This window comes from Oryctolagus cuniculus, chromosome 6, assembly GCF_051225735.1.
Source record: "Oryctolagus cuniculus isolate XC-2025 breed Fujian yellow rabbit chromosome 6, ASM5122573v1, whole genome shotgun sequence".
NCBI classification, from domain to species: Eukaryota; Metazoa; Chordata; class Mammalia; order Lagomorpha; family Leporidae; genus Oryctolagus; species Oryctolagus cuniculus.
The window spans coordinates 89058493-89084610 of NC_142872.1; the positions used below are offsets into that span (position 1 = coordinate 89058493).

Sequence of the window (26118 nt, forward strand, 5' to 3'; positions counted from 1 at the left end):
CTGAGTGACCATAAATGATGTGCTCTAAAAGTTGATAATTGTGGATTTGGGTAACTTGCAAAGGATTTGACAGTAATAAAGATGGTCATAACATTGGAAGTGAGAAAGAACTGTAACAACGCCTGGTGTTGACTCACAGAGATTCGATGTATTTGTTACGAGATAAGAGGATGATAAATGGTTTCTTTCATCTCCATTGTGAAAAGAATTTCCCAGCACAGAAACTTCCATGTGAAAAATTTTCCACTGTAGAGATCTTTCTAGCAAGGAAAGTTTATTAAAAATTACCATTGATTAATATTGACAGTGGTATCTTCTTTCTTAAAGGATGTTAAACAATAGATACACCAGTACCTTTGTACTTCAAATAGATGTTCTGTGAGGGTGGCCCAGAGACAAATGACTTTTATTAGTCCCTTCCATCTCTGTGAATCAAAAACATAAAAAAAAATCCTGTGGTACAGCAGGTTTAGCCTCCAATTGCAACACCAGCACCTCATGTCAGAGGACTCATTCAAGTCCCAGCTACTTTGCTTCTGATTCAACTTCTTGGTAATGTGCCTGGGAAAGCAGTGAAAGATGGCCCATGTACTTGGGTCCCTGCCACTCATATGGGAGACTCAGAAGGAATTCCTTGCACCTTGGCTTCACCCTGGCACAGTCCCTGCCATTTTGGCCACTTGAAGAATGAACTAACAGGTAGAAGAACTCTCTCTCTCTCTCTCTCTCTCTCTATCTCTCTCTCTCTCTCCCTTTCTTTCTGTCTTTTCCCCCTCTGACTTTCAAATAAGTAAAATAAATCTTTGAGAAAATCCTCCTGTGGCCAGCATTGTGATGCAGTAGGTTAAGCCACTGCCTGCAAAGCCATCATCACTTATGGGCACCAGTTCAAGTCCCAATTGTTCCACTTTCAATCCAGCTACTGGCTAAGGCACCTGGCAAAGCAGTAGAAGATGACCCAAGTGCTTGGACCCCTGCTACTCATGTGGGAAACCCAGATGCAGTTCTGACAGTTGTAAACATTTGGAGAATGAACCAGCAGATGGAAGATATCTCCTTCTGACCCCTGTACTTTTCTGTGTAACTTTCAAATAAACAAAATATTTTTTTAAAAAAAATATTTTGAGGTGGGCATGTGGTTTAGCAGTTAACATGATGCTTGGGATGCCCACATCCCATATTAGGGTGCTTGGATTCAAGTCCCCACTTCACTTCCTGTCCAATTTCTTACAAGTGCCTTGGAGGCACCAGGCAATGGCTCAAGGACTTGGATCCCTACCACCCATGTAGAAGATTCATATTTGGTTCCAGGATCATGGCTTCAGCCTGGCCCAGCATTTGGGTAATAAGCATTCTCCTTCTCCTTTTATCTATTCCCCTGCAACCTGGCTTACTTTCAAATAAATGTTGAAAAAAAGAAACAGCACTCCCAAAAAATTAAAATTTAAAAAAAATTAAAAACATCCTGTAGAACATTAAATTTTTCAATCAATTCACTATCTCCTCAGAGGTTTTATTCAATGTGTCTGTTCACTGCTGATTTGCACAATTTTAGCTGAATGTGGCGTGAACTACAGGCTGCAGAGAACAATAGAACTAGTTTCTACTTTGACAGATTATGCATTTTATCATGTAAGATGAATAAGAAACACCTTTCAAGAATGAAGAGAGCAGGAATCTGAAAGATCAAACTAAGCCTGCATTGAAATCACTGTGCATGAAACAATTTAAGAGGTTGGAATCTATGCCACTCAACCAATATGCAAATATTACAGCTTTTATCTGGCTAGCATCTATCAGTCTGCTTGATTTCTTTTATAAGACCTACATATAGGATTCCATTATACTCAACTTGGTAGGTCTATGTCACCCTTCACTTGCAACAACTTGGAGATGAAGCCAACCTTCTGTAGTATATTGTTTGAGAGGAGTTAACAGTAGTTTTTAATTTTTTAAACCTCTTTAATCCTATAGCATACAAAGCCAGGTTTTATGAGGAAATCACTTTACTAAAAGGATCAGGAGATTCTTCAGCATATTCCTAGGCATATGTATATATAAACATGTAACTTTCAACTTTAGATGAGTAGTTAAATCGATATTCCATTCATAGGTAACATTTGTAAGCTATACAGGAATCCTTAGTTCACAAGTTTGAATGTGTGATTTTGCCCACAGTCAAACTGTGTGAATGCATACACTGGAGATGTGGCTGTGATGGGGTGAGATGTTTCACATGTATATTTTGTCATTAATGATTTGTCCCTTTATTTTTAAAGTAATAAAATCAATCTATCAAGCTTCACTGGTTAAATAAACTAGTTCAGTTGTATTTGCCACCACTGATTGATTATCTACAATGTGCATTCAAGGCACTGTCCTGGGTGCTGGAGATAAAGTGATAAATCATACTTAATTTTTGACCTCCAGCTGTTAATGATCTGGGAGGGAGATCTACATAGAAATAAGTAGATAGGAAAAGATGTCGTCAAGACCACTGTGTGCATTGGTGAGGAAAAACTTCACTGGGAGATAATGCCTGAGCTGACTTGGAAAAGATGGTATGAAGTTTATCAAAAGCTGAAGTACAGCCACTTTGGAAGAGAGTTTGGCAGCTTTTTTAAAAACCAAACACATTCTAACCATCTGACCCAGCAATGGAACTCCTTGGTGTTTACCCAAAGGAGTTAAAAACTTACGCCCACAAAAAATCCTGCACAGATGTTTACAGAAGTTTTATTCACCATTGCAAGACTTGGAAAGAACCAAAGGGTTCTTCAGTAACTGAGTGGATACACTGTGACACATCCAGACTATCATTTAGTGATCATCCAAACTACCATTTAGTGCTAAAGAGAAATGAGCTGTCAAGCCATGAAAGAAGCCTAACTGAGAAGGCTGTATACTGTATGATCCAATTATATGACATTCCAGAAAAGACAAAACTATAGAGACAATAAAAAGATCAGGGGTTAGGGGAAGGGAGGGATATACAGGCAGAACACAGAGGATTTGGGGGCAATGAAACTATTAGATATAGTACTGTGATGGTAGATGCATGCTCCTATTTGTTTGTCCAGACCTATAGAATGTATGCATGTATACCAAGAGCGAACCCTAATGTCAACTATGAGCTGTAATTATCATGCCTTGAAGTACCTTCATCAATTGTGATAAATGTACCATTGTGGTTTGAGATGTTGATAAAGAGGGGGTCAATGCATGTGTTGGGGCAAGGAGTAAGTGAGAAATCTCTGTCTTTTTCTCTCAGTTTTTTATAGACCTAGAAATGCTCTGAAAAATTAAGTCTTTAGTTAAAAAGCTGGAAAAGAAACAGATGTGTCCCCAGCATAAAGACTGATTTTTTGGCCATTCCTCAAAGGACAAAGTTCAAACTTGGGACTATCCAAGCCAGTGTTTGCCGCAGTTGTCAGATCAAGTGAGCCAACATAAAAGACAGCAGGTGCTGAAGCAGATCAGGAGTCTTGACAGCTTCTGGCAAGGATGGGAGTGAACTTCAGCAGTCATTGCCCACCATCTAAATCACATCATTCTTTTTTAGTTAATTAAAGTTAAGGGAGACAGACAGACAGATAGAGCTCCCATCCACTGATTCTTTCCCCAAATGCCCACAACAGCCAGTAATGGGCTGTGGTTGAAACTGAAAAGCTGGAAGGCAGGAACTTAACCCAGGTCTCCCCTATAAATGACAGGGATCCAATTGCTTGAACCATTACCTACTGCCTCCCATAGTGTGCATTGGCAGGAAACTGTATTGTCAGGAAATTGTCAAGAACGAGAGCATGGATGCAAACCCACGTACTCCAATTTGGAACATGGCCATTTTAACTCATAGGTTAGACAATCGCTCCCTAAACCACAACACTCTTTATGCCTAAAGCTAGAGAATCAGTTTCAATGATTATTATCTGGGTGTCCCTAGAAGGCATCTGACACACAGGTCAGGGGCAGCCTGTACTGGCATCCATTTTCTTGCCATGGCTACAAGAGAGGGGGTGTAACTCACCATCACTGCAACCTGAATGTGCACCAGGATGCCCCTGGTCACTGCTTTCATACACTGATGCCACCTTTTGTGAAGGAAAGAGCAAACATTGCTCTCATCAGAGCCAATTGGTCAGCAGGCACGCCAGAAGGGACACTTAAGTGCTGGCTTCCTGGAGAGAAAAAAATATCATGGAGAAGGGTTAAGAAAAGCATATTTACCTCTCAGGAAGAAAACAACTAGCATGACATCAGCACACAGAGCTGTGAAAGAGATGGCATTTCCAAGAACGTCAAAGTAAGCAATGAAGTTAAAGTTTGTCAAAATCATGATTGGTACATTTCCATCAAAATAGTTAACATCAGAGTAGTGAGAAAATTAAGCTCCTTGTAGCAGTCAATCTTTGCATAAAAACAATTAGAACTAGGCAGTTTATAAATTAAAAAAAAAAAGACAGCAGCTGAATACCAGAGCTATACATGGGAGATGGAGCCAAATCTATTATGTTAGAAATTTCCACTAGGAAGAAGCCCCATGATGGCAGTTAAGAAAGACTTGATGAGAAAAGCTGACCCTGAGCTTTTAGGCAATCTGTTTCTAAGGCCTCCAAAGGATAGCTTGACTTTTCTTTGGTATCTTGACTTGTCTGATTGCCTTTGCTGGAGGCTAATTTTTCTTCACAAAAATTGCCACATGCTATGTGGCTGCTGCTGATTGAGTGGCCACTGTTACAACTAAGTATTAGAAGACAGACAAGGTCAATCCTTATGCATGCAGGAGCTGTTGCTGGCTCCATGTGCAGTTTTGCTACCTGTTCCCCACCTCCAGAGGGAAGCTTGCCTCTGATGGATATCTGTCAGTAGGGCAGAAGCAGAGGTGATCACATCTACCTGCTCTTTCCTAAGATCAGTTGTTTTGTATTAATATCCCCATAGGAATGTTGGCACCAGGCCATTTACATATATAGCATCTAGGTCAAACATTAGCTAGTAGCACCAATTGTGTGTGTGTGTGTGTGTGTCTAGAGTGTGTGGAGGTAGAATGATGTGCCTTCAAGACATGAGTTTTTCAGCATTAAAGTTACAACTTATTAGCACTCTAAATAAGGTATAAAGAAATTCTGAAAAGTTTAGGCTATAGTTATTAAATCCTTGTATATTTGATAACGTTTCTAATTTATCATAGGAGTTACTTCCCAAAATTGTTCATCACAGCTGGGTTTAAAAAGTGCTTAGGAAATGTAGTAATGTTCACTTAAGGATGCCACACTCTAAGCGTATTGGAGAGCCATAGAGATTTCCCTTTGTGGGATTTGAAACAAAAGAACATAAGCTATTGAGGTAGAGCCATATCATTCCTGGATTAGTTTCTAAAGAGTCCTGTTCTTTGCAAGATGTCAAGCCAGTAATTACCAGCCATGTTTTAACAAACTGTGGCTGGAAGAACCTAAAAACGAATAAAAGGATAAAACTTTGTTTCATTTGTCCTTGCACATTTAAACATTAATCCGAACAAAGGGGCTGCATAAAATTCTGTCTCCCATGGGTAACCGAGCTCTGCTCACAGCTAGGGCAGGCTAGCTATTCCCATTATTAAGCTTGAAATTCCATGGAAATACAAGGCACTTACAGAGACATTAGCTCTCCAGACTCTACCACTACAACACAGTCAGCACCCTTCATCCTTGTCCCAGTGGACAGATGGCCTTTTCTGCATGCCTGCTGTACTTAGCACAATGGTGGCTTCATTAAGACTCTTGCTGTTCCTAGCTTTGGAGCTCTTTCTCTTTATTGTTGGTATTAACAATTTTGATCCATCATAAGAAATGAGTATAACCATTCAGAACGTACTGTAAGAGCACTCCTAATGTGCAGCCATTTGACGGTGTGGCAATGCAATGGCTGTGTTTGTGTGGCTTATGCAGTTCACATTCAGCACAGTAGTTAGTGGTGAATGTGTTGATTCCTGTCCTTGCCAGGAAAGAAACATGCCTCCATGCTATCAACAATGCTGCCAGCCACACTCAGGAGGTCTATTGTGACCACCATGACCAGGGTCAGTCATCTGCTCTGTCCTGGCTAAGGATATAGGTCAATTCTCTTGATATAAGACCTTGCTTTTTACCCCCTAGCATTGTGAAAATCTTTGTACTCTTGCTGCCTAGTCAAACTCATGAATACTTTTCCTAAGTGAGAAAGATGGTCTTTGTTGCCCTCCAGGGAGAATGTCAACTCTTGGCTTTCCCAGGACTCTCAAGACTTTTTTTGGTAGTAGTAACTGATGTCAGTGGCAAGAAAATAGATTTTTGCAGAGTTGTAGAGGTGTGGTCCATTCTCCCAAAAAAGTGATTAACAGCAATACCAATACGCATAACTTCATTCTGCCCTGTCTTCAAGAAAAGATACTCTATGATTTTTAAATTATCAAGATCCTAAAGTTGTAATTGTGAAATGCATGAAATTTTGAACTGTAAAGCAGTATAGTTTTGCATACATTCCTGCAGACTTACTTCTAAGGATAGAGTTTAAAAACTTGCCATGGGACCTCAAATTCCCTTAAGCTGGCTGGTAAAATTAGCAGCTTAAGTGCTTTAGAGGTCATATGGATAGAATTAAGTAGTAAAGTGATCATATAGATAAGATCAAGTATTAAAATGATCATATAAATAAGATGAGGTGCTTGGTAATAATAATAGAATTAAAAAGGAGTGAATACTCCAACATGGGAAACAGTCCATACAGCAGACTCATAGAATGGCAATTGCTTTATATAGCACTCTGACCTCAGAATCAGCCCTTAGAGCATTCTGGTCTGGTCTGAAAATCCCAGGGTAGCATTTCAGACATGGAAAGCCAAGACATTGTGGCAAAAAGTGTTCTTTTTGAAATGAAAAAAAGGACCATTTGACGGTGTGGCAAAAAGGACCTCGGTGGTTGAGACCCCAGTGGAAAGAAGTGGCCACCAAAGAAGGATGTACTTTTCTCTGAAGGGAGGAGAGAACTTTCACTTTGCTTGTGGCCTTGTCAAGTTTGTGGATCCAAAAGGCTTCCATAGCCTAGGCAGCTCCTGTCAAGAGCCTTGAGGGAATCACTGATGTCATTTAAGAGTGTTAATTGTTAAGTAAACAACAAGAGTCACTGTGCACTAACTTCCCATGCAGGGCCTCTGTCGTCAAAGAGTTGTATCACTTCCTTTTATTGTATTAAGTGGAGGATATTTTTTATGTCTCATAAGTTACAGTTATGTCTAAGAGCTCACAAAAAGTTTATCATTCTTGGGTTCTTCTTTAAAGATAATTAAGTTTCTGAAAGGAAAGAAGGGGAGGAAGTAATGGAAAAGGGGAAGGGGAAAAAAGTGAAATCACCGTCAAGATGTAATAGCTTTGAACAGCCCTTGTCTGGACTGTTGAGGAACAGTTTTTGTTGTTTTTTCTTTCTTTTTCTTTCTCATACAAAGCATTAAACTCTTTAACTAGAATAGAGTTGATCCTCTCTATATAAAGTTAAATGAAAATAGATCTTAGTGAAAAACAGGACAGAAAACAGGAGAAGGAAGTGGTAGAGAGGTGAGAGAGTAGGTGGGAGGGCTGGTATAGTGGGAAGAATTACTATGTTCCTAATGCTATATTTATGAAATGCATGCAAATAAATAAAAATGTAATGAATATAAACCTAATTTTATATCAAATATGTGTTTTTTCATTTCAATTTATATCAAAAATATTTATTATTCCCATATATTTCTTTGAATCTGATTTTCAGCAAGCTGATTGTAATGAGATATGTCTGGACAACTGGAGAAATGTGAATAGGGACTGAATATTAAATGAGAATAAGAAGTTGTTCATTTTGATAGATATACTAAAAATACATTTTTTAAAGAAAAATATTTTTCACCAGTGAAGCCAACATCTCTCAACTTTTGACTTTGAACCAGATAAGTCTTCATGTTGGGGCTCTCCTTCCCGTGGGACACTGAGCAGCATCCTTGTCCTCTACCTATTAGCCATCAGCAACACCACTCCCTACCAAATTGTGAGAATCCAAACTGTCTCCAGACATTGTCAAATATCCCCTGCTTTGGAATCACTGAATTAGATACATGGAGAAGTGCATGAATGTCTGGGATTGGGTTTCAAATAGTCTAGAAAAAAAAAATTGGATGGGTAAATGAAACTTGAATAGCCTACTTTTTAGTTTAGTTGAAGTAAAGTAATGAATATGTAGGAAATAATAAGATTACTGAGTGTGTGTTTGATTTTTAACAATCTGTTAATAAACCCTAATGCAAGATTGCCAAACACTTCTTTTCAATTCCTCCTCTCAAAACTACTTCACTAATTTCCCCATCAGCCCCTCACAGACAAACCTCTCAATGCTGGAAGCAACTTTTCCAGTGTCTCTACCTGGCATCAAAGCTAAATATTGAACCCTACTTTGCTAAACCATGTTGGCAAAACCTGAAAGCACAAAATATCAGAGTACTTTATAAAGGACATGGAAAAATGAAATAAAAAAACTATGCTTGGGGACAGCAAGGCATAGTGGGTAAAGCTGCCGCCTGCAGTGTTGGCATCCAGTATGAACACTGGTTCGAGTCCTGGCTGCTCCACTTCTGATCCAGCTGTCTGTTCTGGCCTGGGAAAGGAGTGGAAGATGGTCCAAGTGCTTAGGCCCCTGCACCCATGTGGGAGACCTGGAAGAAACTCCTGGCTCCTGGCTTTGGATCGGCGTAGCTCCTGCTGTTGCAGCCAGTTGGGGAGTGAGCCAGCAGATGGAAGACCTCTCTATCTCTCTCTGCATCTCTTATCTCTGTGTAACTCTGACTTTCAACTAAATAAATAAATCTTTTTAAAAAAAAGGTAGGCTTGTTTTGATGCCAAAAATATTCAAATCCATGCATAGCTTTTTTCATAATACACATTTTTCACATAGTCTTTGAAGATCATTCATATGCATGGACTTCAAAGCTTTTTGTGCCAAAAAAAAAATCTTTTACCTCCACTTCCTTTGGGGCCAGTATTATGGCACAGTGGGTTAATCTACCACTTGCAGTATCTTATATCAGAGCCATTTCAAGTCCCAGCTGATACACTTCTGATCCTGCTTTCTGCTGATGTGCCTAGAAATGAAGCCAGAAATGACCCAGTACTTGAGCCCCTGCCACCTAGTAGAAAACCTGGTTGAAATTCCTGGCACCTGACTTCAGCATGGCGCAGCCTGGAATGAACCAGCATATGGAAGACTTTCTCTCTCTCTCTCTCTCTCTCTCTGTCTCTCTCTCTCTCTCTCTTTATATATATATATATATATATATATATTTCAAAAAATAGATTTTAAAAAATTACATTTTCCAAAAACATTTTGAAGTACCCTCATATTAGCTAAAGCAGAGTTGACATTCGCAATAAATGTAGTAATATTTAGAAGTTCTCCCAAACCCCTATCAATACCACTGCTAATGAAGAAAACAATTTTCCCCTACTGCTTATCTTCACTAGAGAATGGATTTGTATGTAACATGGATGAATGAATTTCAGGGCCTTGAGTTTAACTTAAAGGTTGTACAAAACCGTAAAATTTCACCATTATAATCTCATCCCTTTATCTTCCTGATTAAATCCATGCTAAAAATGCAAAGGTGTGAGAACTATAGATATTGGAGCTGTCATTCAGAGCATACAGAAATAGAAGAGCAAATGAAAACTGAAAGGAAAATAAGAAAATAATTGATGACCTCCAATTACTGTGGTGCACAAGAGGGACATGGTTTACAGGGAGAAGACTGGCTACCAAAAAAGTGAAACTGGAAAATTAGAAACTTTTTCAATTGTTTCCAATTATGGTTTAAGGGTTCATTCCAAGCCATAGTCATTGAACTGAGTTAGTCCAAGTTGCTAAATGGGGATATGAAATAAGTGTGAAACACAGCCTATGTTGATAATACCTGTAATTCAGGTGGAGGGAGAAAAAATGATGAGTGAAACAATTGGGCACAATTAATTGTGAAAATGGATGTCAGTGATTCCACATGAGAAGTGGTTGAACCATAAGACTTGCTCTAAGACACTCTGGCAAAAAAAAAAAAAAAAAACCTAAATGAAATATTTCTGTGAGTGAGACCCCAGTGGAAAGAGCAGGCCATCAAAGAAGGAGGTACCTTTCTCTGAAGGGAGGAGAGAACTTCCACTTTGACTATGACCCTGTCTAAATAAGATCTGAGTTGGCGAACTCAAAAGGCTTCCATAGCCTTGGCAACTCATGACAAAAGCCTAGGGTGATTACCGATGCCATAAACAAGAGTATCAATTATTAAGTCAACAGGAGTCACTGTGCACTTACCCCCCATGTAGGATCTCTGTATTTAATGTGTTGTTCAATGTGAATTAATGCTATAACTAGTACTCAAACAGTACTTTACACTTTGTGTTTCTGTGTGGCTGCAAACTGTTGAAATCTTTACTTAATATATACTAAATTGATGTCCTGTATATATTGAAAATGAATCTTGATGTGAATGAAAGGGGAGAGGGAGTGGGAGATGGGAGGGTTGTGGGTGGGATGGAAGTTATGAGTGGGAAAAAGCCATTGTAATCCAAAAGCTGTACTTTGGAAATTTATATTTATTAAATAAAAGTTTTAAAAAAACTTGCTCTAAATGGGATGAGAAAGCAAAATGGAAGTCTGCACAAAAGTGGAGATCTGCACAAAGAACACACAATTTCAAATGAACCTTCAAAGATGAGAAGGATTTGGATCAGCTAAGACTTTCATGCAAGAGGAACAGTGAGAGCTAAAGTATTCAGTATGTGTTCATGCCAGCTATGCTGCAGGTACTGTCTTGAAGTTGTGAGAAGTGCAAGCCAGGGCCCTTACATTCTGAAGGCTCACTGCTAAGCATAGGATGAGAAGGTGTGGAAATAAGGGTGACTGGAGATCAGAATGTGTGTCAGTCAAGGCCCTCCAGGGAACCAGACTCAGTGAGATGTATGTATGTACAGCGATACAGAAAGAGACAGAGAGAGAGAGAGAGAGAGAGAGAGAGAGGATGTTTTTAAGAAATGGACTCATGCAATTATGAGAACTGGCAGGTTCAAAATGTGCAGGTCCGGCTGGCAGGCTTGGAAATCCAGGGAAAACCTGAACTTACATCTCAACTCCACAGGCAGTCTGGAAGTAGAATTCCTTCTTCCCCAGGAAACTTCAATCATTTCTCTTAAGGCTTTTAACTAATCCGATGAGACCCACACACATTATGAAGGGCTATCTGTTTTACTAAAGGCCTAATTATTTCATCTTCTGAAAAAATGCCTTCATAGCGATATTTAAACTAGTGTTTGACCAAGTATCTTGGTACCATGGCCACCCCATGTTAACACGTTAACTTAACCACCACTGGACGAGATGTATGCAAAGGACATAGGTGGATGGTCAGGTGATATGAAAGCCAGACTAGGCTAGTTCTTGAGCAGTCAACCAACAGTGTGCTGTAAGAAGATTAGTCTAATGATATATCTAGTGGTTTGGAAACACAATACCACCCTGTCATTTTTGCCCTTGAGACAGCCAATAGCAGTTCTCCACATGGCCCCACAAGTGCTGTGTGGCTGGCCGTCTCTCCCAGCAGAGCCATCCTGTACTGTTATAGCCATGCCTGATCGCCACATCCTAATCTGAAAAGTGGGAAGTTCCAGGTTTCTAGCTTTCCTGTGGCTGCAGCTACACAGCACCAAGCACACCCAAAAGCTATTTCACTGTTCAAAAGGACAGACTGATTAGGAAGGATATTTCACTTTCAGTTTTGAAGTTCTTTAAAGCCATTTATATTTTCTGTTTTAGGTCGAAATAAGTAATGACATTGACTCTGAAATGCGGCTGCTGAACTTGAATTAGGGAGCAAAGCACCGTTGACAGCTGGCACCTCACAGCGGTGGATCAACCTGTGTCCCATTCCTTTCGGAGGATGGACTGTGCCTCCCTGCCTTTCCACGGATCACAGAGTTCTTCGATCACAGCCTGTGTATTATTAGCATTGTTCACTAGATGAGTTCTAGGTGCTTGGGTGGGTATTTTTTAAATCATTTTCTTCTTATATGAACACTTGTAAATTGTAAAAAACAATAGTTTTTAATTTTTTAACAATATTTAATGTGAGGCATGCAAAATGAAACAGAAAAATCCATAAAAAAAAACATTTTACAGTCAATTCTAAGAGAAACATTGCCTGTGCTGTGGAAGTGTTAAATCAGTATTGCTGACCATGAGGCAGGGCTAAGCCTCACAGATTTGTGTTAGCAAACATTGTCTGTGGTCATCAAACGTAAGGTAGACGCAGCAACAGCCGACACATTGGTACAAACAATGGACTGGACTTTCAGACTGAATGTGGAGCACTGTCAACATCACAAGACAAAACTTGGAGTCATTCTTTATTTTCAACTTCCCAAAACCCAGAAAAATACTATGGCAATCGAAATTTTCAGATTTGTGCATGGCATCCTCCTTCTCTGTATTTTGAAAACTAAATATATACAAATATGTCATGGGTGCATAAAAGAGTGAAATGATTAGTAGAACCCTTTTCCCTTTAGAGGAAACACGAGTGTCTCTGAGGTCCATATTTTCTACTCTTTATCCCACTCCTGACACTGATGTCAACCCTAAACATACAGTCCATGGGCTTGTGGGAAAAACCACAACCATAAATATGAATTCAGGAACTTTGCTCTTAGGATTTTCAAAAGTAGCATTAAAATACTGTGGCATTCTCTATAAATACTTCTAAGGAGAATGTTTATGTTGAAGCTACATCAACTTTTCTTTTTTCTATCCCATCTCAATAACACAGAAAGTGATATGGGAAACATAATTTTCTGTCAAAACATGGACTATCATGAAAACACACCAGTTTTTTTTCTTTAAGTTGACATGTGCTAAAATACATAATTATTAGAACTAAACCTGGCAAGTTTTGAAAAATATCTATCTCCATGTAACCAATGCCTCAATCAAAATATAGATTTCTATCACTCTAGAAAATTTCCTCCTGTTCCATTTCAATTTTCAAAGACAAATATTGTGCTGGTTTTTTCAACATTAATTAATTTTTCCCTCAATATAAAATACATACTCTTTTTGCATCATTTTTTCCTATGTTTCCCAGTCACTATTTCTTACACAAAAATAAATTTTGCTCACTTTGTATGACAACAAAAACAAAGCGTCCAGTGGGTCACAAAGTTGTGCCTAGTGCACTTTGGTACTTGATTCCTGCATCCCTAAGGAGCCAATCCATAAACCACTGAAAATTAAGCAAATTTTTGTAGGTGTGTAGATGTCCTTTTTTCTTCTACTTTTTAGAGCCCATAGATTTCCTGAAATTCTAGTCAGAACTTGATGCAGCGAAGCTTGCCCTGATTTCCCAAGTTTATGCCAACCTCAGTGGGCCTCCTGGACTCCTGCTTTACTTCCTTGTCTCTGGATTCTACTGCTTGGTCAGTTGACACCCACTAACTCTCGTCACTCCACATCCTACTGAGTAAAGCCAGCTTCGCAGGAGCAGCTGGCAGGGGTCTCCGAGACGGTGAAAGGCGAGCTGCCACTCTGAAGGCGAGGGAGTTGAAGCCTAGGGGTTTTGGTGGACCTGCCCAGAGCTCTGCATTTGTACAGAGGTGTAAGATCTATGGGTGAAGGAACAGAACGTGGAGGGCAGAAGTTGGTATTTGGGGCCATGTCCACTGCTGCGCTTTTAGATGGTGTTTGACATCTCAGCACTGGACTTTTTCTTATCTGTGAAGTGGAATTATGGTTCCTACCTCCAAAGATAAGGTGAGGATGTGAGGAAGACAAATGCAAAAAGTATTTTGTAAGCTTGAAGATCACTGCAGATTGAAAGAGGCAATTATTAGTTATTTTGGAACAGTAGGACCCTGACTGGAGCTCCTTTACCCATTCAAGTGCCATGAAAAGCCCACGGAAAGAACAAATTCACTTGTCTTTAACTGATTTGAAATCACGCATGCCAGAAATCACACTTTTAACTAAAAAAAAAAAACTTTTACATTCAAATGGCATTAATTTATACATATTATTATTACTATTGAAAAAGTCAATGAAATATGAAAAATGTAGAAAATCAGCAAGATAGAAAGATAAGATTCACATTAAGTATTCTAAATTGTCACTTCATTGCTTGCACACATGCACATACACACACAAATGAAAAGATGATCCACTCTTCATAAAATAGTATCATCCAAATGTTTCTATTTTATCTTCATGTGAATTTGTGTACACATGTAAGATGCACTACAGGCGCCTAGACCTTGTCCAACTGCAGGTAGCAGATTCAAGAAAGAAATCCTTACATAAGTAATTTTTTATGAATATTCATAAATACAATACTTAATACAATAAATTTGTTTTCATTTTAATCTTTCTTCGCTTAAAAAGTGACGATATAACTGTTTAAACCTGCAACGCCAGCACTGATTGTTCTGAAGTTTTAGAAAATTTGCCACTGGTCAGAAACAAGTTATACTGATCTTTCATCTCTTTTCTTTCTCTTCTTCCTGCCTATGTTCACTTTGGCCACTCTTTAAGAGGCTCTGCTCATTTAAGACAAAAGGGTAAAATATTATATACAGTCATTCACCGTATACCCAGGTGTTACATTGATCCGGACAGCTCCACAGCAGCATTGTCATGGTTGCTGCTCCAGAGCAGTAAACTAGTCTTATTTGCTCTTTTGCCTCCGATTTTAGAGAATCTACTCTGCACTTGGCATGTCATCAGAGTTTTCAACAAGGACATGTTCACTATACACATGTTCTTGACACATCTTGACTTCCCCATAAGCAATCATGTGTCTGGATAGAGTAAGGGGAAATATACACATATCTTAGCCTGTACTCATTTGCCAGAATCTTATCATCTTAAGAGATAGAACAGCCCCATGTTCAAGAGTTCAGAAGTGGCCCTGGTAAATCTGAAGATAGGATAGAGGACATTCACTTACCTTTAGCCTCTAGTGCTAGCTGGAATGTAGAAAAGAAAATTTAAAGCCAATGCTTTTTTTTTTTTTTTTTTTTTTTTCTGAGCCACCTTGGCACTGAGCCTTATAAACTTTGGCCAAGTCTTCCCCAAGCTGTGCTCTATCTTATGGGAATGGCTTTTCCTTCCTTAACTGTCTTCTGCTGATATTGTGTGGCTCCACAGGAAGCTGGAATGCTTTCTAGTTCACCTTATACCTATGGGAGCTTCTAGTCATGTTTCAAAGCCAACAAAATTTAGAAAGGGGTGTTACAAGGAGAACTAGAGAAATACCAGCAGGCAGAGAATGTCTTGAGGTGTGAAACAGTCCAAATCATAAAAATCTGATTTTCTCTTAGGAAAATCACTAAATAAGTATCCCCCTAAGTATTTTAGTCTTGCACCTGCCGTATGATGTGGAGTAGGTTAGAAAAACATTATATCTATACCCCCACTCTAAACCTGGGAAGTGGTGGGCTCATTTGTTTTGAAGACAACATGACATCTTGCCCTAGCAAACTACTGACTTGTTTCTTTTTTTCCTTCAGAAAAATAACCACTTCTATTCCTATAAACCTAAATAAGGTAGTCAGCCTGCTTCAAAAAATGGCCTGGCTGCCATCTGTCTCACTTAATGAATGGGACACTCCACATTGAGAGGAATTTGTCTTCATTAGAACTAGCTAAAATGCACATTGCAAAGCTGAGGAAAACCATCATGACTCTTGACTAAATTGAGAAGCAAATAAAAACCAAAGTTACTCTTTTCAATCTTTGCAAATCAGAAAGGAATCTTGCTGAGAATAAACAGATCTTTATTTTATACTTAATTTAAAAATTGACGATGTCCCAAGATGTGGACTCACTATGGAATGAACATTCTGACTGGTTATTTTTGAGAGTCAATGCTCGCCATTTCTGAGTTATTTTTATAAGTAACTAGAGGAAATTTTATAGTTGATTAAAATACAAATGATCTAACTTGGGCATTTGAGCCCATGGTTGTATCTGCCTTCTTTCAAGGGGTAGCTGAATAAGTAGGAATAAATTCAAATAGTTGCTGTTTTAAAACTCAGAATCCTGGCCGGCGACGCGGCTCACTAGGCTAATCCTCTGCCTGCGGCACCGGCACTCGTTTCTAGTCCCGGTCGGGGCGCCGGTTCTGTCCCGGTTGCTCCTCTTCCAGGCCAGCTCTCTGTTGTGGCCCAGGAAGGCAGTGGAGGATGGCCCAAGTGATTGGGCCCTGCACCCGCATGGGAGACCAGGAGGAAGTACCTGGCTCCTGGCTTCAGATCAACGCAGCGCGCCGGCCATAGCAGCCATTTGAGGGGGTGAACCAAAGGAAGGAAGACCTTTCTCTCTCTGTCTCTCTCTCTCTCACTGTCAAACTCTACCTGTCCAAAAAAAAAAAAAAAAAAAAAAAAAAAATCTAAAAAAAAAATCAGAATCCTTGCATGCTTAAATTTTTAAAAAATGTTTCTTCCAACTTAAGAGTGATCTGTAACCTTTGATAGAAGGTCTGTTGAAGTATCCAAGAGCCGTGTTCAAATATTTGTGACAAATAGGCTCACAACTTAAGGATGCTATGCCCAAAAGTAGATCTGATAGAGGTAATTACTTCTCATGTTTGTGTATAGAGTGTGAGTTAGAAAGGGAGCAGATGTGTTTTACATTTCAGAAGAATATATAACTGGATCTCTAGCTCCTTCACAGTATATGCTATAATAGTATTCTCAAAAAAAGAGAATGATCAAAAAATTCCACCAAAAAAAGAAACTTAGTAAGAAAAAAAATCATTTCTTCTGCCTTGGGGGGTAACAAAAAATTAGTTTATTGAAGGCTAAGAAAAAAAAAACTATTTACAGAAATCAGATAAAGCTTTTTAAATACTAGTATTTGCAAAACATTGGTGACAAGTAAAAAATGAATCATCTTTCTTGAACTTGCATTCATATAAAGGGAAAGAATCATGTTAAGGGCTACACATTTTTTAAAATGAAATATATAAGGAATCCATAATGTGTTTTTCTTAAATTAAGTTAAATTAAAAAGGGAAAAAATAGAAGGCAGGAACAGAGGAAAGAACAAAAAATTCAAAATTAAAAGTCTACCTAATCTGGATTTAGACAGTACCAATTATTAACTCAAAATTTTTGTTCTTGTTTCTTTGATTGACTAAAAGCATTAAATCATTTTCCACTTTAGTGTATGCTTTTTCTTTCCTCCTCAGTGTTGTTAAGAAATGACTTGAAGAAAACAAAAACTTATCTGGTCTCCCCACAGAATTTTCTTTGGCAGAAACCTTGCCTGCCCATATTAGTTTGGTTTAGGTTTACCCAAAAACAACAATAGAAGAAACGTGATCATGGCTTAAATAAAGTAGAGGTCTATTTCTCATCGCATTTCAAAGTTCCAGAGTCAATCATCAAAAAGCTGCATGTGAGTTCATTAGAAATAGGGACCCAGGCTCCTTCTCTCTTGTGCTCCATCCTACGTGGCCGATATTCTCAAGATCATAATATGACTCAAAGCGGCTGCTGGGACCCCAGTCGTTGCTTTTATATTCCAGCCAAGGAGGAAGCAAAAGGAACAGTAAAGGATGCTTCCTTTCCTTAAGGATCTGCCCTACAATTTGTATCCAGTACTTCCACTTAAATTCAACTGGATAAGATTTGTTTCAATCCAAATTTTGTTACAAAAAAGCTGAGATTTATAATATTTTTTATTTGACAGGTAGAGGTATAGACAGTGAGAAAGAGAGACAGAGAAAGGTCTTCCTTCCATTGGTTCAACCCCAACCCACCCCCCAAATGGCTGCTATGGCAAGCGCTACACTGATCTGAAGCCAGGAGCCAGGTGCTTCTTCCTGGTCTGCCATGCGGGTGCAGGCGCCCAAGCACTTGGGCCATCCTCCACTGCCCTCCTGGGCCACAGCAGAGAGCTGGACTGGAAGAGGGGCAACTGGGACTAGAACCCGGCACCCATATGGGGTGCCGGTGCCTCAGGTGGAGGATTAACCAAGTGAGCCACAGCGCCGGCCCCTATAATATTTATTATTGATAACTTTGTACCCAACTAAAAACCAGTGACTTTATGTTTTAGTAAGAAGGGTAACTATATAGAGAAGAAGGCCCAGAACTCTCTACCACAGTTAAGATTAATTAACATGATTTTTTGGAATAGTTTTTTTCATTTACTTTAATAAGATTTCATAACAAAATATTCACATTTTTTCACTAAGAAATTTATAAGTATATGAAGTGAAAAGATCTGTCTTGTCTTGTTTCCTTATCCAATCTTTGTGATTAGAAAGAAAGAAATATAAATCAATGATTCCACATCCCTCCATATTTCCCATAACTCTGCAGTGTATTTTTTAGCTTTCTATCTCTGGAAATTGAAACTAAAATTCAAAAACCAATCCAATGCTTTACTTGGTCCTCACTATTCTATTACCACTTTAAATTAATTCTTCATGGGTATAACACTTGAACTATCATTTTTGGAAGGATCCTCTGCATTGATTAATAGTGATATAATTTTGTTGTTACTGAACTCAGAAAACACTCAAAGGGCTTATGAAGTGCTTAGCAAGATGGGTCAGAGTAGATAGATGAGTGAAAATTATACAGTCCTTTCTTTTCTGTAACTTTCAGTAGAAGGTAGGCCTGTTTTTCCCTTCATCTGTTTTTCTTCAAGAACATAAAATTGACCAAAGTGAATGGAGTATTTAAATTCTCTTGGAAAAGCTATAATGGAGGGAAATCCTAATTTTTATAATTAGATTTTCATTGTACATTCTTCCTAGGCTGGCTGTGGGGGTAAACGAGAGAGAGAGAGAGAGAGAAAGAGAGAGAAATGGAATCAGAGACATCTTCAAAGTAACACTTTTTAAAAAATATTTATTTACTTTTCATTTATTTGAAGGTCAAGGAGACACAGACAGATGAAGAGATCTTTCAATTGTTAGTTCATCCCTGAAATGTCCATAATGGCTGGGGCTGGACCAGGCCAAAGTCAGGAACCCAGAACTCAGTCTAGATCTTGTAAGTGGTAGGGACCCAATCATGTCAGCCATTATCATTGACTCCCAGAGTCCGGGTTGGTAGGAAGCTGGATGGGAAGCAGAACCAAGGTGGCAGATGTCACTGATTAAAAAGATTTGGTGACTCATGAGTGTACACACACATCTACACACAAACTTTAACACTTGATACAGTCTTTGCTAAATAATCACACTGATAAAATGTCCCATGTGACCCATTTCCTAAAATGATAAATACTATATGACTATTTTAAGGAGTGATAGTTGAAAGAAAGATGTTTAGAACATTGTGCTCTTTCTCCACAAGACAAAATTTCCACATTTAAAGGAACTGAGCAACTCCATTTTCCTTGTTTATAGCCCAAGAGACTAAGGCTGATAGATGCAGCGGTTTGTGCTCCGTGTCCCATCAGGTCTGCTGTACAAGTTCTCAATCCAGTCTTCTTTCCTCTACATTTTGTGGCCATTGGCTCTGTCAAGTCCAAGCTGAAAGAGTCTTTGCTGTGGAATGCAATTTTTTTATTTTTTATTTTTTATTTTTTTATTTTTTTTTGGCCTGGGCTTCTTTGGCCTTCTTACTCCCTCTGCTTATGTGTGAGCATCTGAAAGTCATCATCCAGTGACTTTTGTCTTACTTTTGTTTGTCTTTGCTTTTGTCTTCTTGGAACCCAGAAGAAATTCCAGACCTCAGGTCACTGTTCTTTGCTTTCCAAAAGACAGAACAGCTCAGTCCTGATTGCCGCTTTTTCTTCTTCACTCTTGACAAGCTTATGCCCCAGATGAGCCTCCTGGTGATTTTCACCAACCAGGATGAAGCATTTAACTCTTAAATGCTGGATATCAGATCCTTTTAAAATTATTTGTTTCTAAGGGAGTGATTTTGCAAATAATTTCTTAAAGCCACAGTTTCATTTCTTCTAACACTTCCTTTAAAGGGGACTGTTTTATTTCCCTTTCGGTTTCTTAAAAATATTTTAAACCTAAAAATAGCAGTTTTGAATACACCTTTACAAAATAGTTTACTAGGATCACTTAACTAATATAAAAATAGGAACGAATAATTGCAACTCTTATTAGAAAATTCAGATAATAATAAAGAGCATGATATGCCGGCGCCGCGGCTCACTAGGCTAATCCTCCGCCTTGCGGCGCCAGCACACCAGGTTCTAGTCCCGGTCGGGGCACCGGATTCTGTCCCGGTTGCCCCTCTTCCAGGCCAGCTCTCTGCTGTGGCCAGGGAGTGCAGTGGAGGATGGCCCAAGTGCTTGGGCCCTGCACCCCATGGGAGACCAGGAGAAGCACCTGGCTCCTGCCATCGGATTGGCGCGGTGTGCCGGCCGCGGTGCACCGGCCGCAGTGGCCATTGGAGGGTGAACCAACGGCAAAGGAAGACCTTTCTCTCTGTCTCTCTCTCTCACTGTCCACTCTGCCTGTCAAAAAATAAAAATAAATAAAGAGCATGATAAAAGTTAATGTTAATTTGTGTTCTGATTCCTTCATCAACACTTACATTGTGTTGTGCAGCCTTTTCATTATCTGGACTTTTTGTTGTCATTATTTAACCCACTTATTCAACCAATATCTATAAATATTTATTTCTGTTCTACAGCTTTTCATTTTTTTCCAAACCTCCATGTAAGAAACTCCTCATGCACGACACTGTTAAGCAAAATAGATTGTATTGAGTACCCAGTTAAATATCTTTAGAGGATGAAATTTTGGGCAAGTCTTGTGTCATATTTAATTTGTTCCTTAGGATGAAGAAAGCTCATTAATTCCATTTATTATTTCTTAGTCTGACATATTTTTTAAAAAATCAGTCAATTGATGTTAGACTTTTTATATCACAAAGAAAAGTCATTGATTATGAAAGTTGAATGATCTGAAGTTCACCCAGAAATCGGAAGCACTTGGCCCCTCTGTAATGTTCTCTTTGTTCTCCTCAGCCTGCCAAGGCTTTGCTCTAAAATATCTGAACTTGAGTTGCATTGGTCCCATTAGTCTTTGTCAAGGAGGAAGTTTGGGCAGTGGTTTCAGAAATGGGTTGAGAAGGCAAATTACTACTCCTCTTTTATTCTTTTCATACTTGTTTCAAGGCCCACAGCCATCAAACTTCTCTGATTTTGTTCTGCCTGAGCCTCACATTTCCATATCTTTAAGTATGGTACTGCATAATAATTACAATACTTAAGAAAAATGGAAAGTTTTTAGTAAAAGTTCCTTGCAAATCTAAGATGCCATGTGAAAGATGCTGGTAGAAGGCCAGAGTATAATTAGCATTGCTGATAATTGTAATAAACATACATTTCATTTCCTTTTAAAGACATAGACATTCCATTTTTCATCTTGCATAACTCAAAGAAAATTTGGGTATTAACACTTCAAAATACTTTTATCTCAGTAGGGGGATATCTGAAGAGAATGGAATTAATATCCACATCAGTTCCTAAAGCAAAAAGCTGCATAACAAAGCTTTTCTCATCCTGTGGTAGACACTGATAGGTGAGATAGGTGAGAACTCCCCCTGAGAATCTGAACATATTAAGGAATTTCTTTCATTGTGGGGAAAGAAAGATGCAAAAAAATGGACTTCTCAGTTATTCTTACCTTTTAAGCTTGTCTGAGACTTCCTATAGGTGACAAGAACTCGCTCCCTGGCAGCCTACTCTACCCACAGCAAAATCAAGAACCAAAAAACAAAGAGGATTTCCAGCTATCCCAATAGATTTCATAAAATTTGTACTCTCAAACCCTTTAATTTTATTCATAGGCAAGCCCCTCAATGTTTTATTTAAATCCTCTTTACTCTCTTCTTTTATGAGATTTATTTTATTTATTTGAAAGGCAGAGTTACTGAGAGAAGGAGGGAGGGAGAGAGATCTGCCATCTGCTGGTTCACTTCCTAAATGGCTGTAATGCCCAGGGAGGAGCTGGGAGCTTCATTCAGTTCTCCCATGTGTGTACAGGGACCCAAGGAGTTGGGCTATCTTCTGCTGTTTTCCCACATGCATTACCAGAACACTGAATCAGAAGTGCAGCAGCCAGGACTCAAACAGGTGCCTAAATGGGATGCTGGCTTCATAGGCAGTGGCTTAACCTGTTAGTCCACAACACTGGTCCAATACACTTTACTCTTTTTTTTAAGATTCTTTTTTTTTTTTTTTTTTTTTTTTTTGAGAAACAGAGTTACAAACAAAGAGGTGGAGAGACAGAGAGAAAGGCCTTCCATCTGCTGGTTCACTCTCACTCTCCAAATGGCTGCAATGGCCAGAGCTGGGCCAATCCAAAGACAGGAGCCAAGAACATCTTCTGGGTCTCCTGTGCAGGTGCAGGGGCTCAAGCACTTGGGCCATCTGATACTGCTTTCCCAGGCCATCAGCAGGGAGCTGGATTGGAAGTGGAACAGCTGGGACTCAAATCGGTTCCCATATGGGCTACCAGTGCCACAGGCAGATGCTTACCTACTACACCACAATGCCGGCCCCCTCTTTACTCTTAATTGACACACAATGCTAGTATTTTAATGAAATAGTTTTCAAACATGTAACAAGTTAGAAGTCAAAAGTGAGAAAGGTAGGCATTCCATAAAATAGGCCAAAATACTGACAATAACCAAACACTATCCTTAACTAAAAGAACAGTGATAGAAAAGTCATATGAAAATCTAAACCACAGTTGTATGAAGATATTTAAGGTAAGAGTCAATGTACTTAGCAGAGCTTTAGTCAACACTGTATGACTTCACAAAACAGCATTTTATTTGTACTATCATCAATTCAGATCATCAATGAAAAATATATTTGTGAGAATTAGGAACAGGATACTTCCTTTCATTGGTAACAAAATTATGCTGTTGATTTCTATTTAAATAAGATGGTTCACTTCCTTCTGCTGGAAAGTGTTTTCTCATAAATGTGCAGATCTACAATATCTACAGTCTGGGAACCCCTTCTATTTGGTTTTCTGTTTCCTGCATAACCTATACAATATGTGAGTGTCCTGTAATTCTTGTGGTCCTCTAAAATAAAGAGGTTGATGCAAATTACATTTTGGAAGGTTCTTCTCCCAAAATGTCTAATTAAATAAAGATGCTGAGGTATTTAAAAATGATACTCCACACATACTCTGTTCTTGTTCTGAATCAGAGTTAGAAGCTAGTGACTTCTCTGGGGAAAAAAATGTTCAATAGATCTTTCAAGATTGTGGGCCTTGATATTAGCTCTCTGGAATTTTCCCCTTTGAAAAATGTTCCTCTATCTAGCAGGTGCCAGCTTATACCTTCTGGTAGAATACTCTGATTTTTTTTTTCAATTACAAAGATCTCAAAGTGTTGGGATGTTTCATTTTGAAGTGGGAATCATTAACAAAAGCATGAATGTAGTGCACTTCTTACATGGGAAGAAGTCACCCACACTCACACACAAGATCTTGCCTCCATTCACCAAAACAAGTGCACTTCATGTCACAGACTTGTGCTAGTCCCACTGGGTAAAAGGGAATCTCCTGTCTCAATACTGAACTGGAACACGCTTCTTCTTCATTCATAATTAAGTCTGACTTGCTGTCTGGTGTGTAAACCTGACAATACCCAGGGCATCAGACTCATTCGGAATTTCAGTGCAGGTGGCTACCATACCTGTGGTAAGCCAGTTACATGGGCGAGCCAGGATTTGTTGACCTCTTTCAAGTTGTGACATGTGCCATGACTGCTGCTTCTTTCTTTAAAGCACCTCGAGTGTCTATCTACTATGCATGAGGCACTATGGGGGCACTAAAGATTAAAAAAAAAAAGTAATAACAAAGAATCTGCCCACAGAGAATTCACAGTCCAGTCCTGAAGATGGCGATTAGCCCTCCAGGCCCTGGGCAAAATGTCTGATAGCGCTCTGCTCACACCTGGCCCTGAAGGGCGATGCTGAACTCTCCCTTCTTCAGATTCTGAGCGGCAGCACCCCAGCAAGAAGGAGAGCCCGTCTGCAACCTTCCTCCATCTCCCTACGTGCTCAGAAATCAATTAGTGAGTATATGCTTTGTGCAAGAAGCTAAGGAAGTCATAAAATTAAACGCTTTTTTTTGCCATTCAAAAGTTTACAACAGAAATCCTAGTAGCTTTCTGGCAGGAGATGTGTTGAAAGGTGTTGCCACCAACACCTTTTCTGCAGGCCCCAGACTGCACCATCATCTGTGCCACATGTGTTGGTGTGACTCTGTATGGAGATTAAATGGTCAAGATAGGTTCCCTGCTGCTGAGAACTCAAGTAGCAGTTCCCAAAATTGCAGTTACTGATTTCAAATGAACCAAAGCAAATCCGAAGGACCTCTGAATTCGCATTAAAGATAGGAAGTCTACAGCCCCTAGCAGTCCAAAACAGTCATGACCACTGCTTGCTTCAGCAAAACCAACAGACATCTTCTTGTCACATGGCAGTGATCTGAGATTGGAGCCTGGTTCGATGGGTTAGTGCTTAAATAAAACCCAGAACAGACAACCAGAGCTAAAGGAACTCACCAAAGAGCAAAGGCAATACTCAAAAGGCATCCCATAGAGCTGTGATATCATTGCAGTTGAAAACACAGCTGTTCATTTGGTATTGTTCCCGACAAACTAGATGTTACTATTACTAAAAGCAGGATAGCAATACTTGAGTGTTGAGAATGACTCTGATTTCTCATGATTGCTGTGACCAACAGAATGAAAGTGATTTTATTCTCAAATTTGTGATACCAACTCTGCCATCTTATGGGAAACTCTAGAAATACTAAAGCATTTCATTATATTTCAAAGGCAAGGTTCTGCTGGTAACAGAACAGAAAGAAAAGAACATAGCACCTACTGTCTATTTCTATGTTTGTAACCTTTAACACTTTTACCAGCAGAATTCACTGTTTGAAAACCTTCCAGTCTTCAGTGAGTCTTAGATTACTTGCCAGCCAAGATGTCTCTCAATCTTGACACTGGAACTCAATGTAAAAATCTCAAATGATATTTTGTACTGATATGAATTTCTACTGTCCCGTGACACTGTGTGGTGACTTCACTGTATATTAACTTCTTTTCTACTGATGTTTGAGCTACCAGGTGAATTAATTGCAAAAGTTGAATCCTGTCAGGAACTATCTTAAATAATGTTGGTAGCCTGTGGAAAAAAACAATGAATGTCTTTCTTCTTACACAAACTGGTAATAAGACTTGTTTTCACAATTACTTTTTACATTTTGTGCATATAATAGCTATATATTATACTCATATCTGAAGTGACCAGAAAATATTATTTAATAGAAACTGCATACATTTTTTATGTCTCTCTGGACCCTTTGCTTCTGGGTGCATTTACAATAAATTAGCAGTAATAGACTATTCTTTTCAAATATGAATAAAAATGTACATTGATGTAGAAGATGATTGCTGTTTTTCATATGTTTTTCCTCATTATTACAGGTTGAGCATCCTTAATATAAAAATCTGAAATCCAAAAATGCTCCAAACTCAGGAACTTTTGAGTGCTGACATGATTCTACAAGTAAAAAATTCCATACCATGAAATTTGGTTTCATGCACAAAATTATTAAAAATGCTGTATGAAATTACCTTCAGGCTGTGTGGATAAGGTGTATATGAAACAAATAAATTCCTTACTTAGACTAGATCCCACCTCCAAGCTATGTCATTATGTATATGCATATATTCCAAAACCCAAAAATCTGAATTCTGAAATATTTCTGGTCCCAAACATTTTGGAAGCTCAGTCAGTAGTACCTAGTGCAGTAAACTTGGACAAGAAATGGACTTTGGATTTCCCTGCAGGCTTCAAATTTCAGAAGGTAATCCCCTCTACTTCCAGAACAAAGAGAAGTCTCAGGTAACATCACTATAGAAAATTCAGTCCTTTCCCCAACGAATTTCCAGAGAAAAACCTAGGTAAACGCCTAGGGGACTTGCCCCAGCTCGCTGCAGACCACATCTCTGGCTTTCCCTGTCAATGACCAACCACCTGTGGCCAAAGCGGCTTACTTGAGACCTCCTCTACCAAAGCAGG

General features: G+C 39.0%; 1 protein-coding gene across 2 annotated transcripts in view; it reads left to right on the forward strand.

Annotated features, from left to right (window-relative positions):
* The window catches only part of NKAIN3 (sodium/potassium transporting ATPase interacting 3), a 770560-nt gene extending 744958 nt beyond the window's left edge, over positions 1–25602 (forward strand). For both annotated transcript variants that reach the window (XM_008255564.5, XM_051843801.3), the window contains one exon: positions 11845–25602. In XM_008255564.5, the coding sequence (XP_008253786.4) occupies positions 11845–11898 (54 nt within the window). In that variant the 3' untranslated portion in view covers positions 11899–25602. The remainder of the gene's footprint in view (positions 1–11844) is intronic.
* Positions 25603–26118: the final 516 nt, after the last annotated feature.